The sequence below is a fragment of the Bidens hawaiensis genome, unplaced genomic scaffold (genome assembly GCF_021521415.1).
Source record: "Bidens hawaiensis isolate Kalapana, Puna unplaced genomic scaffold, B.hawaiensis_p1.1 tig00012605_1, whole genome shotgun sequence".
Taxonomy (NCBI): Eukaryota; Viridiplantae; Streptophyta; class Magnoliopsida; order Asterales; family Asteraceae; genus Bidens; species Bidens hawaiensis.
The window spans coordinates 30958-46942 of record NW_027492035.1 but is presented as its reverse complement, the minus strand read 5'-3'; the positions used below and the strand labels follow the sequence as shown (position 1 = coordinate 46942).

Here is a 15985-nt window from a genome sequence, read left to right as displayed (position 1 = left end):
AGCAGAAAGAAAGCTTTCAGTATTTTATTCAAACGATCAATCAGTCTTGACGGAAAAACCCTAACGACAGTCATCGGAGAATCATCATCATCATGAGCCGTGGAAGTGGAGGTGGATACGATCGTCACATTACTATATTCTCGCCGGAAGGCCGTCTCTTTCAAGTCGGTATGAATCCCTAATCCCTAATCCAACCGCCACTGTAACTATATTCAAATCCATGCTTATTAACTATTCACGTTTCATACTTGATCGCCAAGTCAGCTAATTTTGTACCTGTTATATGTTTAATTAACTTCTAGGGGTTCATTTCACTAGATTTGTAATATTGTTTTGAGTTAGGGTTTTTTTTCCTAATGAATTGTGTTGGTGGAAACAGAGTATGCTTTTAAAGCAGTTAAAGCAGCTGGAGTGACATCGATTGGTGTTCGAGGCAAAGACTCGGTGTGTGTTGTCACTCAGAAGAAGGTCCCGGTGAGTTTGATTTCTAATTTTGATGGATTCAGATGATGCGGGGTCTAGTTATTGTGAGGTTAATGGTTTTGTGTGATTTTGTAAATATTATGCAGGACAAGCTCTTGGATCCGACCAGCGTTACACATCTTTTCCCGGTCACTAAGTTTCTTGGATTACTGGCTACCGGCACTACAGGTTGTTGTTTGATGATGGCAGCATCAATTATATGATCTATACTTTTCATATTCTGCCTTTTTCTTTTGCAATTATATCATCTATGAAGCCAATATTGTAGACTGGAAAAATTGATAATTGATGCTATGTTAATGAAACTGAAGGGTAAGCCAGCAAGCTACTTAGCATAGAAAAAAATATATCATATTACAATTAACACACAATTGAGCAGTTTATGGTATGTGTCATGTAACCTTTTGAATTCTATGTTTCATTGGCTCATAGCAATCAAATTTCAAGTATCTGCCGAGTTGTATTTGCGTATTGCTCTTGATAGAATAACTACTTAATAAATGGCATTGTAGTTTTAGGTATACTGCAGATTATCTGAGTCTAGGTAAATGGGTAAATCATATGCTGTTTTTTGGTTGTTTTTCTACCTTGGTTTGATTCCCATATCTGGGAGCCTGGTAGGTTTGCATGTAGGTATTGTTATTGGAGTTTATTGGCGCATTCAACTTGTGTAGTGTTATTTCAATGTTAAATTATTTTAGAATACAACCCATTAAGTGTACTTTTGTTTCTTTCATTCCAGCTGATGCAAGGACGTTGGTTCAACAAGCTAGGAACGAAGCTGCTGAGTTTCGCTTTAAATATGGATACGAGATGCCTGTTGATGTATTGTCTAGATGGTAATTCTTTTATTCTACAACCTAATGTGTTTTGTTTCTTGACTACATATACTGTTTATTATAGTAAATTGTGTATCTTGCACCATATTGTATTTGCTGTGAATCGGTTCTTATATGCTCTAGAAATCACGGTCTGTATTATATGTCTTTTTTTCATTTCGTTACATCATGTTTTGATGCTTTGTCATGATTCTTCATTATGTCATTCATAGGTTGCTATTGTTATGTCTAGGTTATTTTGTGTGTATGATACGAGTCTGCATGTTACAATATTGTTAAATTTATAGGAAAACTGTTTATTACAATTTTTAAAATTAAATGTTGCAGGATTGCTGACAAATCCCAAGTCTATACTCAACATGCTTACATGAGACCACTTGGAGTAGGTTAGTTTCTTACTTTTCTGGGAGTAATTAACATTTTATTTTACATACCCTCGTACTACTTACCATGCAGTTTGACCCATTTATTAATTCAGTCAGATTTGTTTCAGAATGTCATTTTTATGTTATTTTTTCCCCTCTGTTACAATAGTGGCCATGGTTTTGGGTATTGATGATGAGAATGGACCTCGACTTTTCAAATGTGATCCTGCTGGCCACTTTTTTGGTCATAAGGTATGTGAAATTTCAAAATGGAGATTTGATTATCATTAAAAATAAAATCCAGCATTTACTTTATAGGATTGAGTTTCATATGCGTCTTAAAAGCTCAATATTAGTTTCATTGAAATTAAAAGGATATCTTTTTCATCAGTTTATGGAAATTAAAATGAGTTGCTTATAAGAGTATGCTTTTATGAACAGATAATTATGAATCAATGTTATTGTCATGAACATCTCAGTGTATGATGTCTTCTTCGTTTGTTTAGTGGAACGATTTGTTATATAAGTTACTGATTTTATTCTTTTTATGTCAAATAGGTAAATATGACCCTGCAATTGTTTTGTAAAAGTAAATATGATATTATGAAATTTAGAAGGAAATGTAATTTATTAAGTTTTATAAGGATATAACATGATCTGAGGTTATAAAGGTTTATAAGGTTACATATGAAATTGGCTTTTTCTTTGGACACCTTTTAAAAACTATTTGAAGATATAAGGTTATAAAGTTTTAAGGTTACATATGAAATTGGCTTTTTCTTTGTACACCTTTTTAAAACTATTTGAAGCTATATATTTGAGTTGCTGGCTTGCTGTGCATATAGAACACGTAAATGATATGAAGTTTTACTTTTGAAATTTTGCAGGCAACAAGTGCTGGCTTGAAAGAGCAAGAGGCGATTAACTTCCTGGAGAAGAAAATGAAAAATGATCCTGAATTTACATATGAGGAAACCGTACAGGTGCATATTTCTGTTTTAGGAAAAGTTTTTTTTTTGTGGCAAATGTTGAATTCAAAACAAACCTGGTTGATCAGTTTAATAACAAGCAGATTTAATTTTTACCATTCTGGTTACAACTGATTGTTGGTCATATTTTGTTATTGAGTTTAACATCATGCGTGTTATCGATTGCAGACTGCTATTTCTGCTTTGCAATCTGTTCTACAAGAAGACTTCAAGGCCAATGAGATTGAGGTATGAAAAAATCCCATTTTTTTATGCCATGCACCAAGAACCTTACATAACCAATGCCCGTCTGGTCCGGTTTTGTTTTAGGCGGTGTTTTGTTGGCCTTTAAAAAGCCTGAACAGAATTCTTGAACGCTGGTCAAACCTAACCAAGGTTCATGAGACTGGCCTTTTCAGTGGGCTTGCAATTTGTTGTCATAATAAAATTGTATTAATGTAGTTTTTTCTGTGGGCAGGTTGGAGTTGTGCGAAAGGAGAATCCAGTCTTTCATGTGCTTTCCACCGAAGAAATTGATGAACACTTGACTGCTATAAGTGAACGTGACTAAGTTTTAGTAATTGGGACCGATTTCATGTTGTTTCGAGTGAATTAGAAGAATGTTATCAAGACTTGACAACGATGGTGTTGGTTTACTTTGAATGTGCGTAGTTTGTTTCCCTTTAAATTTGCGTTGTGTTTGAACTTATTTTGATTGGAATAACCTTTCTTTTACATCAAAGCGGATATACGTATGTCGCCATTGCACAATGGAATAATCAGTCTGCATCATATGAAAAGGTTATCGAAAAACTTTGAAGTTTCTTGGTTAACAAATGCATGCAAATTGACTTTCTAGAGCTTTAATATAGGTTTAGTAAGTTACCTAGTTTTACAAGAGTCGTCACTTTGTACAGTTTAATATGCATTGTCATTCAAGTCACTATACAAATTATAGTCATCACCGTACTTGAATTTGGCCCCTTCTATTCTATTTTTGGGATTTTAGTTTTTTTTCTTATTATTATACAAAATTTCTTATAATTTAGAAAACGTTTTGAGAATTTAGTTTATTTTTATTACTACTACTAGTACTAGGTTAAATACCTGTGTATACACGGGTTGGGTAAACTATATTAACAAAAGATCAAAATAACGTGAAAACTTATACTAATTTACTATTAGATTAATGATCAATATGAATATGTGTTACAACGTGAATTCAATAAAATTTTCATAAAATAAAAAAAGAAAAAGAAATTAGATGGTAAATTTTCATTAATCTTTAAAAATTTCTTCATATGCAGCATTTGTAGTTAACATTTTCATTGAATATTAAAAGATTGACTCTATCTCTAATTTTAATATAGAAAGTGCGACATAGATCTCTAAAAACTTTCCTTACGTATATTGCATAAATTTTATTTAATTAACATTTCTTATTAATAACACACGATTATTACTAAAAACATAAATCATTTAGTCCTAATATTAATTTGATATAGTGATTTATATTCTTAAGAAGAAAAGTGTTTAAATAAAAAAAATTAATACAACTCATACAAATACTTAAATAAACAATACGCAAAGTTTAAATAAATATTATATTCTAAAGCAATATAATATAAATTAATATTTCTGCTTAACATTCAACATATATATATATATATATATATATATATATATATATATATATATATATATATATATATATATATATATATATATATATATATATATATATAAGCAAAACACCATATACTAAGAGTTAACAATGCTAGTCCACAAAAACTGAAAAAGTAGTTTAACACATAAAAAACATTATCTTGAATATTAAAAACAACTTCATTTTTTCAAAACAACAAAACATCCCAAACAACATAAAACCATTATAGGTTTTAGATGGCAGCAACCGTTAGATATTTTGGTCATATTTATATATATTTTTCCTGAAATGTAGTTATCTAGATTTGATGCATATGAACATGCAACACTACATGACCGACAATGAAAATTACTGTTGTTAACATTTGTTTTATTTTTATGTGAAATAAATCAATTTTAATAAAAAACATAGGATGGTAAGATTATATAAAAATTAGTTTCTAAATTTTTAAGCATGTTGTTATTATTATTATTACTATTACCTTTGAAATATAATAAAAGTTATAATTATAGTCGGAAAGTGAAAGATTTTAAAAATCATGAATAGTTTTCAAAATTAAAGTGTTAAGTTTAGCTTATAGTTTAAATTAAAAATAAGGTTAAGTATAAAATTTAAAACATTCACTTTTTAATCTGAAATGATACTATTATTTTGTATAAATCATTAAATTGTAAGAAACAATGAAATGTTAAATTAAAATTTTAAAATAGATATTGTAAAAGGATATCATTAAGAAACATTTATTTTTGTTAAAATTAAATATTATGAGAAAAAAATGTTAGAATTTTGGTATTTTGATGTGATAAAGGGGTCAGTTATGAAAGGTTTTAAATAATTTATTTTAATAAAATAATTAAGAATTAAAAATAAAAAATAGAGGTGACACTTGGCAAAATATTAGGCCAATTGAAGGTTATGTGGTTGAACCATTATTTTTGTTTATTATAATAGTAGATTATTATTGTTGTTATTATTATTATTATACTAAATTTCTTATAATTTAGAAAACGTCAAAACTGTGTTGTTATTTATAAATTCTAGGTTTTTTTTGGTGCAACGTGTAATGAGCCATAATTCTCATCTTATGTTCAAGCGTTCTTAACATGCAGTGGCTTTTGAGCGTTATTTAATCTGCATCAACTTCAAAGAGGCTGGGAACAAAAATGTCATAATGCACTTCTTTATGCTACGTTTTGGTTCATGTCAAAATGTACTGCATTATTCAACTAAGTTAAATGATCCCGTTCAGAGATAATCGAAGAAACTAAATACAGTCGTTCTCGTGTATTAATCACTTATTCAAATTCAGACCATAAGCCAAGCAAATTTGGTCGTTTGTTCAATAATTTTACTGTAGTACTTGATTATGTTACACTAGGTTTTATCCCCCGTATTACGTGGTTTTTTACATTTTTTGTTTTTTAATATTTATTTTTTTTATTTTAAATTTCTTTATTTTAAGAAAGTTAATAGTATACTTAGGGCATGCTTGGGATTCCTTATTTGCACCTCCTTTTGATTTATATAAGTTGTTTTTGATAAGTTACTCCCTCCAAACTTATCAAAACCTCCTTTTTTCTTCTTTAAAAACTTAAAAAAGTCACATTATCCAACACCTTTTTAACTTATAAATTTAATAAGTTACAATAAGAAAAAAATAAGGAATTCCAAACACCCCATTATGGTTTGATGATGAAAGGGTTTTACAAATAAATGATATGTTATAACCCGTTTAAAAATTATCTGGATTTGGTAACCCATGATCCGCTTATTTTTATAAATTGTTTCTTAATTATAAATAATATATATTTTTTTAAAATCGGATATTAATTTTTATGATATCCCTGTTTTATAGGATTTTCACATCAAATATTTCGTAAGATTAATTTTTAATTTAATTAGACGTTATAACCCGTTTAAGAGCTATCTGGGTTTGGTGAGACCCATACCCATGAATTCGGGTCAAATGCATGAGAAGTCTCCATTTACAAATAAAACAATATGATGGCTTGATAGAATTTGAAAGCAACTAGAAAGCTTTTAAATGCTTTCGTTTATATATATTATAGATTTTGATTACTCTAACCCCTTTTGGAATAATCAAGTACAACAGTAAAATCATGTTGCCTTGCTTGTTGTTCAGGTCCCCAAACTTACAAAACTGTTTTGAGATGGATTATTAAAACTATCCATATGCTTATATTGTTTTTCAAAATAAAATGTTTAAAATAAACTTTATTTAAAAGAGTTCATCTTACTACTCATTAACGATCGCATGAACACAAACATCCTCAAAACAAGGTATCAAGATACCAACAGAAACTCCAAGACGCATGTAGTCTGTTTCCTCAATTCTACATCACATCCAAGTATTAGAATAAGACAAACATTTGTATGCATACATACGATCAAAACATTCAACGCGCGTGCACGTGCTAAAAAAGAAAGATCTGGTAACACGAGAATGCTGGTTAACCAATTGACTAGTTCTTCAAAGGAGCCTTCTTTACTCTATCGGCTATTCGATCAGGACCAGTTGTATGTGACTTGAACCGACCTCTTCCTTCACTTTCTTTCTCCTGTTGGGTAAAAATCATTATAAACAACTTTTAGTATTTCTATTAGCAAAACACATTTTCTAATCGCAATTTTGTAATTATACCTTTTTCTTGACAATCTGAACAACATCCTCGTCCTGAAGAATATGACTAAGTCCACAATGTTGAGGCGAATGCCTGGCACTCGAGCCCCAAACCAACACGTACTTGACTTCTTTCACGAGGCTTCTATGTATATGGTTACAAAAGTCTTCTACACTGCACCCGCCTCTATCCTGAAATAACAAAATAATAACAATAAAAATAACAAATAAATACTAATTACTCAAGCATATAATAACACAAAAGAGGGTACTTAACATACAGAAGAAAGAACCACGGGATCAGTAAAATCAGGTTGTTGGCCTTGTGGCTTTGTGTAAACCCTAACTAACCCCATTGCATCCCACATACTTGCAAGCAGTCTATCAAAATTCAGCTGCAAAATAACCACGTTAAAAGTTTTGAAAATGTAAAAGACTGTAAACCAACATTGTTATAATCTTTAAAAGGAGAATGCATACAAAAGCTTTCACTAGGGTCACTCAAATATCGATACGAAAAAATGTCAGAAAAATACAAAATGACAAAATGCTCTAAAATTTAAAGTTGTATCCCATCTAGAGTTTTAAAATGACAAAACAGTGAAACACCCTTGAATCTACTCAACAGAACCAACTCTAGGTTTACTGTCAAAACATGCTTGAGAGGTTTCAAGGGTACTTTTGTCATTTTCCAACAATAGACATAACAAAAGCTTCACGTTTCCAAGTATTTTGTCAATTCTAAATTTCCATCAAATAGATACTTGGTTGGCCTATAAAGTTAGTTGTTTTAATAGGTGGCTTTGTTGAAAATATTAAGACTACATTATCTTTTTATATCACCCTAACTCAGGTGCTATGATTTAACAACAGTTATATATAATAAAGCATGAAACGTACCTTCAAGTTGCAACTAATGACAATAGAATTTGGTTGGCGTGCTAGTTTGTCAACATCATCAATACCAACAACATCGATTTTGTTGTACACATATATACACTTCATGTACTTACGGTTTCCCTCTATAACATCAATCAGATCATCCACAGTGGAATCCTCACGAAATAATAACTGCAAAAGAATAAATATGAAAAAAGAGTAAACTCATGAAAACTATATTAAACAATCTCATAAACATAAACCAAAAACTCAGATGTATATTAGCTGAATGTTTAGGTTACCTCTGCATTATGAATCTTGTATTCATGCAGAATTTGGTAGCAGAGCTTCTCATCAATATGAGTTAATTGCACCGTGCTGTTAAAGGAAATCCCACCAGTTTTTTTCTTTTTGAAGTATATCTGCAAGGAACCCAAAAAATCAAAATAAATATTTTCCTTTTGCAGGTACTAATATACTTTCAACTTACGTTTTTTTGAGCATGAATAGTTAAGCTATTTGGGTAATCATGTGTAAGAATTTCTCATGTTTGGCCATTTGGGTCATCATTAATATACTCTATAATGACTAAATGTAGAGTTGTAAATGAGCCAAGCCAAATCAAGCTCGACTATTTTAACACGCTAAATGTTGAGTTTGAGCTTGACTCGTAAAGAGCTTGAGCCCGCTAGTGGCTCATCAAGCCAACTTGTTTATTTTAAAATATATATATATACCTTTCTATGTTTATACATGCTGTATACATAGAAAGAAAAGAATAATTTTTCAACATACACATAATTCTTGTATAATAACTACAAAATTTTAAGCTATTATAGTAAACTTTGGGTTATATTTTTGGGTTATAATTTATACATATTTTACAATCTGGCTCAGACTCGGCTCATCTACAAACTGAGCAGCTCGGCTCATTTATATCAAGCCATGTCAAGTGAGCTTTTTGAACAGCCCTACCTAACCGATACAAAAACCCATCTCAAATGACTCAAGTGTACAAAAGAAGTATAAGACTAAAACAAGACAAAACTAAAGCTACAGTAAGTTGGTAATTATGAAAAAACAAAAAACAAAACAATTCACATAAGAATAATTGTAGAAGTAGAGCTAAAATAAGATTTATCATAAGATGCTAGGGAATTAGGATTACAACATTTTCCAAAATAATGAATGAATGATTTGAAACATTACCTGTGGTGGTTTCTTGTTTAAGCGCAAACCAACAGCTTCAAGCTCTTTTGTCAATATTTGTCTATGTCCTTCACTCTAAAAATTTTGTAGAAAAAATTGAAGTTAGACAAAGAGATTTTAAGGAAGTCAAAATTTTGAAGAAGTGTGAAACCCTTATAACGAATATACAAATGGTGGAACTGTAACTGTATGCCCATTATTGGTGACTAAACAAGATTCTATATCATAATGAGAACTTACTTTAGAAGCATCAAGAACCATTAACACAATGTCTGATGACTTTGAAACTGCAATCACCTAAACTTGAAACGAATAACATCATAAGCAAAGATGAACAGGTAACCTTATTCAATAAAAATAATGATATGCACTACAACAGAGATGAATAGGTAAGTTTATTCAATAAGTTAAATAATGATATATACATAGGTCATCCAATATTCACAAGTTTAAAGTTGGCACCAAAATATTAAAACAACTTTAGAATCCACCCATGTTTGAAACTTTAATTACATCTTAAGTTGTAAAACAACAAACCATGAGTCTACTAGGAGTCAGCTATAGTAGATTGTCAAAATATATTTGAGTAGATGTAGATTTAATGGCATTTTTTACATTTAAGCTTAAATTTAAAAGCATTTTGTCGTTTTAGTAACTTTCTGGCAAAAAAAACTGCTGGAACCAGCACAAATGAAACCGAATTGATTCTAGATGGCCTGTGTATTATTAGCCTATAACTTAATGTGCATTACTTTCTAATTGAAGGCTTTCTTTCCTATTATATTAGTGTCAGAACTATAAATCCCATGTGTTATATGTTATACATCTATTAGTTATATACTTATATGTTATACATCTATTAGTTATATACTTATATGTTATACATCTATTAAACATGTAATAAATAAAAGTCACTACAAACAAGATGACAAACAGTCATATTAAACAAAGTTACCTGCCTACCACGCCCCTTGCCCTCAGAAGCACCTTCAATGATTCCAGGAAGATCAAGTAACTGAATTTTGGTACCATTGTAGTGGATAATCCCAGGAATACAAGTAAGTGTTGTAAACTCATATGCTGCAGCTTCTGATTGCGTTCCAGTCAACATGGTTAAGAGTGTGGACTTTCCCACACTGCATAATAATCAATTATCAGAACACTAAGAAGAGATAATAATCAGATCATTTGTGTTGAGATTTGAGATACATGTCTTAAGCTGAACTCAACCTTTATGTTTAAAAAACAAAGGCCAAACACAGCAATAACACTACCACCATATTATAATCCATCTTTTAATCACTCAAATGTAGAAAAAAAAATATAAAATTAGTATCCATAGCAGACCTTGGAAATCCTATAAGTGCAACACGACCATGGCCATATTTTGTAACCTCAAAACCCTCTCCAGCTCCACTAGAACCCTGTTTATCATAAAAGACAGCATATGAACGTAATTAAAAATAAATAAACATAAACAATATAACAAGCAAATTATTTAATAAACAATATCAAGTACTTACTTTTGGTGGCTCTAACAGTTGTGTCCTTAGCTTTGCTATCTTAGCCTTGAGTTGACCCAAATGATATTCTGTATTAAGAGAAGTCAATTTGAACAAAATAACCTTCATATAAAGAATGGCATAATATAGAGGTTCAAACAAAGTAATGTTATCAGAAGCAATAAGTATATGCACGCGTTTAGCTCATCACAAATGGTCCATGTTGCATTCAGTGATAAGCTAGCTAAACAACGAACAATAAAAGTGAAATTTGTAACAACATAAGCATAAACTATATGCAAGCCTTTAGCTGATAACCACCTGTTGCTTTATTTTTCTGTGTCCGTGCCATCTCGGCTTCAATTTCTTTGATCCTTTCAATGATCCCCATCCTTCCTTATGTTATAGGCTGTAGATATATGAAAGAATTGAATTAGCAAAATAGTTTTGCATTGAGTATGATTTCCAAATTCCAACACGAAAAAACCGAACCAAATAAAACGAAGCATCACAGCATCTTATTTGCTACAACTTAAAGATTGTAAAAATGACAAGTAACATATGTCACAAATGTGTAAGAAGTTAAAAAAAACGAAGAAGCCTAGCTGCTCAACATACAGAAGCATTGTATACACTAATTAAAGCAAGGTCACAACTCATAACAGGAATAATATTATTGATGAAAACATAATTCAATTCACGCATCGACTCTAACTAATCGTCAAGTGAAGTAAAATTAGAGGTCTAGGGATTGAAAAATGAGTTGCAATGAAATGGTAAAGCGAACGCATACATAACTACCTGCCTGGACGGTTACAAGTAGATACGATCTGAACAATCAGAGACACGGCGGCTTCGATGAGCTGGAATCGGAGACGATGGTGGTGAGGTGATGGCTGCCTGCTAACCCCTTTTCACTGCTAGACTAGTCTAGTGTTCTGTTGATTGATTGATATTGATGATGCCGCTCACCCCTACGTCTTCTGTTGCTTGCTGCCATTTGGGAATCTGGGAGTCCATTTCCCAGCCCAGCCCAGCCCAGCCCAATAATTCTTTATTAGAAACTCTAATATATATATATATATATATATTTTCATAAATCTTTTCTTTATTTATAATTATTATAACTTATATTCTATTTAGCCAGACAGGTTTCACTCCAAACTAAACTAGCATCAAAACTTTGGTTTTCGTTTCTCGGTTATGGATTTTATGTATGGGTTCGGTCAGTTCAGTGTTGTAAAGCTCGCTAGGCGGCCGACCCCCTTCTAGGAAGTATTCCACTTGTACTCGGACATGATAAATATAACATAAAATAATTATTGGATATTATATATATGTTAAGACATGATTCAAAAAACAAACATGATTCATATGAAAAAAAAAAAACATAATTCAAAAAAATCATGTTTTGTTGTTATTTTAAATATTTTACTAAAAAAAATTGGTGGTCGAGTAATCTTGAGTACTCCGACTTTTGACCGAGTTGGGCCTTGGGGAGTAATGGTGGCCGAGTTGGGAAAAGACGGTAAGGTTGATGTCCGAGGACCTTGAAATCCGACTTTTACAACATTGGTTCAGTTATAGGTCAGTTTTAATATTTTTGCTAGAAATTGATTGGGCTTAGAAAAATGGTCTCGTGTTGGTCACGGAAGTTTTGGCCATAACTCAAAGTATTTGTTTATTGTCTGTTAATAAGTTGGGGTCTAAACCTTTCGGCCTAACTAAGAGTTTGGGCCATAAATCCAATAGCAAATATTATAAGTTTATTGTGGTTTTGCCTTGGTTTTACTGCGGTTTAGTTTGGAACGATGCATAACCGAAACTCAGTGGTAATTTTTGGTTTAAAATCATTGGCTATTAGCTTGAGTTGATTATTTCAGTTTATGATTACTAGATTGAGTCGATTATTTTGATTGCAGTTAATCGGTTTTTTTTTTCTCATCCCTACTTTCATCAACTAGATTTAGAAAACATGTCGAGTCGTATTAGGTATGTAGCTTTAATTGGTATAATATGAGCTTGCAGCCTAAGATAAACCAAGTTTATAGTTATATATACTCCAACTTTTTATCAAGCTTTTTAACTCTATGTGGATGTTATATTGTATGTGTTATTATGGTTAGAACTTTCATCTACCCAAAGTATATCCGTCAAATATAATTGTTATAGTCCGCCTCCAACCTCATCAACAAAAGTTAGTTATAAACGCTTTTGAGTTATTTGACTCATCACTAAGCTAAAAACTTTCTCAAGTCGTGCTATTATTTGGTTATGTTCTTTCAAGTTTGTAGAACTTGGAGTGACATTTGGTTACGTTTTAAAAATAAAGTTATTAAAAGTCGTTGGCTTCTACAAAAGAGTGAAAACACTAGATTAGGGTTTACTTTCGATTGTTCAATTTCGTCCTCGTTTTCATTTTGTAACCTTTTATACTTTCAATTCAAGTTAATAAGAGTGATTCTCATTCATTTGTTTTTCTTAATTCGATTCATTGGTGTTCCATTTCGTAACAATAGGTATCAGAGTAATGGCTTGTCTCGTTACAATGAATCGATTCGATTGTTTCACAATTATCGATCAAGGCGGAATCTACAAAGTTCGCTTTGGAGAAATTTGATGGCCTAAATGATTTTAGTCTATGGAGAATGAAGATGCGAGCATTACTCATTCATAGCAGTATGTTTTGTTGATACTTAGAGTGATGAAATAAGTTACCAGAGGCTTTGTCAGAAAAAGAGAAGATAGGAATTGTTGAGAAGGCTTACGATGAGATTTCTCTAAGTTTCGGTGATCGAGTTATTCGTGAGGTATCGAAAGAAACAACCGATGCGTGCATCTGGTCAAAATCGGAAAAATGTATATGATCACATCGCTTGCAAATTGTTTGTACTTGAAGAAGATATCGTACACCTTCCACATATATGTTGGCAAGTCTATGGATGATCATAATGATGAGTTCAATAAGCTGGTTGTTGATCAGGAAAACATAGAGGTATAACGTGATGATGAAGATCAGGCTATTATCTTTCTTACATCTTGACCATCATCTTATAAATATTTTGTGGATGCTCTCATGTATGGTAAGGATACATTACCCATGGAGGATATTCTTCATGCTTTGAATTCAAAAGAGTTACCAAAGAAATTTGATGTTCAATAAGAGGTCGGTGATGGGTTTTTTGTAAGAGGCGTAAGATACCAAAGGGGCTCTAATCAAGAAATGCATAATAATCAATGTCTAAGTTCAAGAGAAAATGTTTCATATGTAATTAAGAGAAACACGAGAAGGAGAAGAAGAAGAAGAAGAAAGCTGAAGCCATTTCTTCGAAGAACTAAAGCAATTCTTCTCTTGACGAGTCTGTTGATGGTTATGAATTTATGATAGTAAGTATTTGTTGGTTGTCACAGCCCCGACCCCTATACCCCGGGAGGGGAGCTGTAAACGTTAAGTGGTGGCATCGATGTTTATTAAAATAATTTGCAGCGGAATATTTCATCAGAACCGTGGTTAGGAAAATTAATTAGAGTTATAAAAACACCATAATTCTTATTTCATAAATTAGGATAAAAACCCATTTTTATACAAACATAAGTTTCATAGGGATAAACCTTAATTTACAAAACACGTTTCTTTATTCTGGTGACAAGCCACTTATTTAAGCTGGAAGCCCGCAGGCATCATTCCTTTGTCTCTAACAAGTCACCTGAAACATGTTTAAAAATATTTGATCAACAGGAAATACCGGTGAGTACATTCATTTATACATGACACATTTTACAGTTACAGCATTAATATGTTTTTACATTTGCCTGCTTACAAATTACCGAAAGGTACTTGTCACTCGACTGTATCTGTGATTGTGGTCATATTACTTATTGGCTAACACTTGTCCAATAAGTAACGTGTAATAACCCAGTAGGCAAGCCTTGAATACAAAACCCCCACAATACCAGTAGTAACCATCCTGTAAGTCTACAGAAACTTAATCACTGTAATGTAGTTTAAATCCTTTGAAAATATTTAAACTATCCATCATGAGTTTGATGGTTTTGGAAAAGCATCATGACAGTGTTGGAAAATCAATTGTCTCACGCAAATGTGAGTTATGCAAAAATTCGAATGTCTCGCCTTACAAGTTTATATTTAACAAGCCTTCTGGTGTTAAGTACCTAGATTAAACACAATGTAGTATATCTTTATTAGTATAAACCCATAATCATAACGATAATCACGAAACATGAAACTTTACACGATAGCATAATGTCATACCTTGGTTAGGTAGAGCTTTTGGATTCGTGTTATAAAAGTTCCTTTCAATCGGAGAGGTATCGTTACAATTACTTGGTATAATACTAGCCTTATATAAGAAAATTTTTAGAGAGATCAAAAGTTTTTTAAACGATTTGTGCAGTCCAATAAGCCTCCCTATTTATACTCGAAATTGAGCATCTTCAAGTATCGCGAAAGAATCTTCGCGTATCGCGAAGCTGCAGTAGGGTTGCCGAATCAACCCTAGCTATGCCACGTGGCTCGACACGTGTCAGGCTACGTGTCAATGTTGCATAGCTTTCACGTCACATCTTCGCGTATCGCGAAGAAGCTTAAGCATTGATGTGGTCTAAAATATACATATTTTTATATTAATATTTCCTACACTTTGTATTATTTTCGGGTTTGCTTTTATTATTCTAAATTAATACTTAAAATGTATTGGCTATAAAACAAAAAACAAAAAAACAAGAATTTAAATTAGTTTTGAATTGATTGAAAAAATTGTCGTGACATGGTAAGTATTTTTGGTGGTTTAAGGAATAGTAAATTAAATAATATCTTAATTTGATGGTGATTTAAAACCCCCAGGCCATAATTTTACGTAAAAACTGGATCAAGGACCCATATAACAAACACAGGTCGGTGGAACATATATATATATATAAGGCATTGGAATTAACAGGAAAAAGGGGGGACGGCAGCTAGGTTTGGAAGTCAGATAGAGAGAAACGAAACAGGAGAGGTGAAGGCAGCCGCAAGAAGAAATCCGAAAGAGAGAAAGCACTTTGCTCCGAGCAGAGAGCGTCTGGGTTCAACATCTACTCATCCAAACATCCTCATTATTTGGTTTGAATTTATTGTTTTCGTCATGAATTTATTATTTGAACCTTATTTATTTGTTTTGTTCTTGAGTATGGTTGTTGGCTAAACCCCTAAACTGCCTAGGTTATGATGAACTTTTGTTGACGTTGGATTTTAGTTTGGATTTTGTTTTTGTTATAGTTTATGATTAAGTAAAAGGTTTATTGTTATTCATTCGATGCATATGTGTGTTTATGATTGGTTGGTGAATTTTATTGTTTCACTTCCTTGGTGATTGTCTGTCATATAATAGGATTCTGTTAGGTCATCTACTGTGTGTTTTTGACTAGTTTATG

General features: G+C 31.8%; 2 protein-coding genes across 2 annotated transcripts; one reads left to right on the top strand and one right to left on the bottom strand.

Moving 5' to 3' along the window:
- Nucleotides 1-3397, top strand: LOC143541470 (proteasome subunit alpha type-6). Its single transcript, XM_077034291.1, has 9 exons — nucleotides 1-168; nucleotides 380-474; nucleotides 570-651; nucleotides 1226-1322; nucleotides 1650-1708; nucleotides 1857-1939; nucleotides 2575-2670; nucleotides 2845-2904; nucleotides 3134-3397. The coding sequence occupies exons 1-9, from the start codon at nucleotides 93-95 to the stop codon at nucleotides 3224-3226; spliced, it is 741 nt and encodes a 246-aa protein (XP_076890406.1). The 5' UTR covers nucleotides 1-92; the 3' UTR covers nucleotides 3227-3397.
- Nucleotides 3398-6700: 3303 nt separating this feature from the next.
- LOC143541468 (developmentally-regulated G-protein 1-like) lies at nucleotides 6701-10969 on the bottom strand. Its single transcript, XM_077034290.1, has 11 exons — nucleotides 10874-10969; nucleotides 10574-10641; nucleotides 10398-10474; nucleotides 10006-10186; nucleotides 9291-9347; nucleotides 9051-9125; nucleotides 8144-8263; nucleotides 7863-8033; nucleotides 7244-7357; nucleotides 6984-7154; nucleotides 6701-6900 (listed from the first exon to the last, which is right to left on the bottom strand). Exons 1-11 carry the CDS (start codon nucleotides 10941-10943, stop codon nucleotides 6805-6807), a joined length of 1200 nt encoding a protein of 399 aa, XP_076890405.1. The 5' UTR covers nucleotides 10944-10969; the 3' UTR covers nucleotides 6701-6804.
- Nucleotides 10970-15985: the final 5016 nt, after the last annotated feature.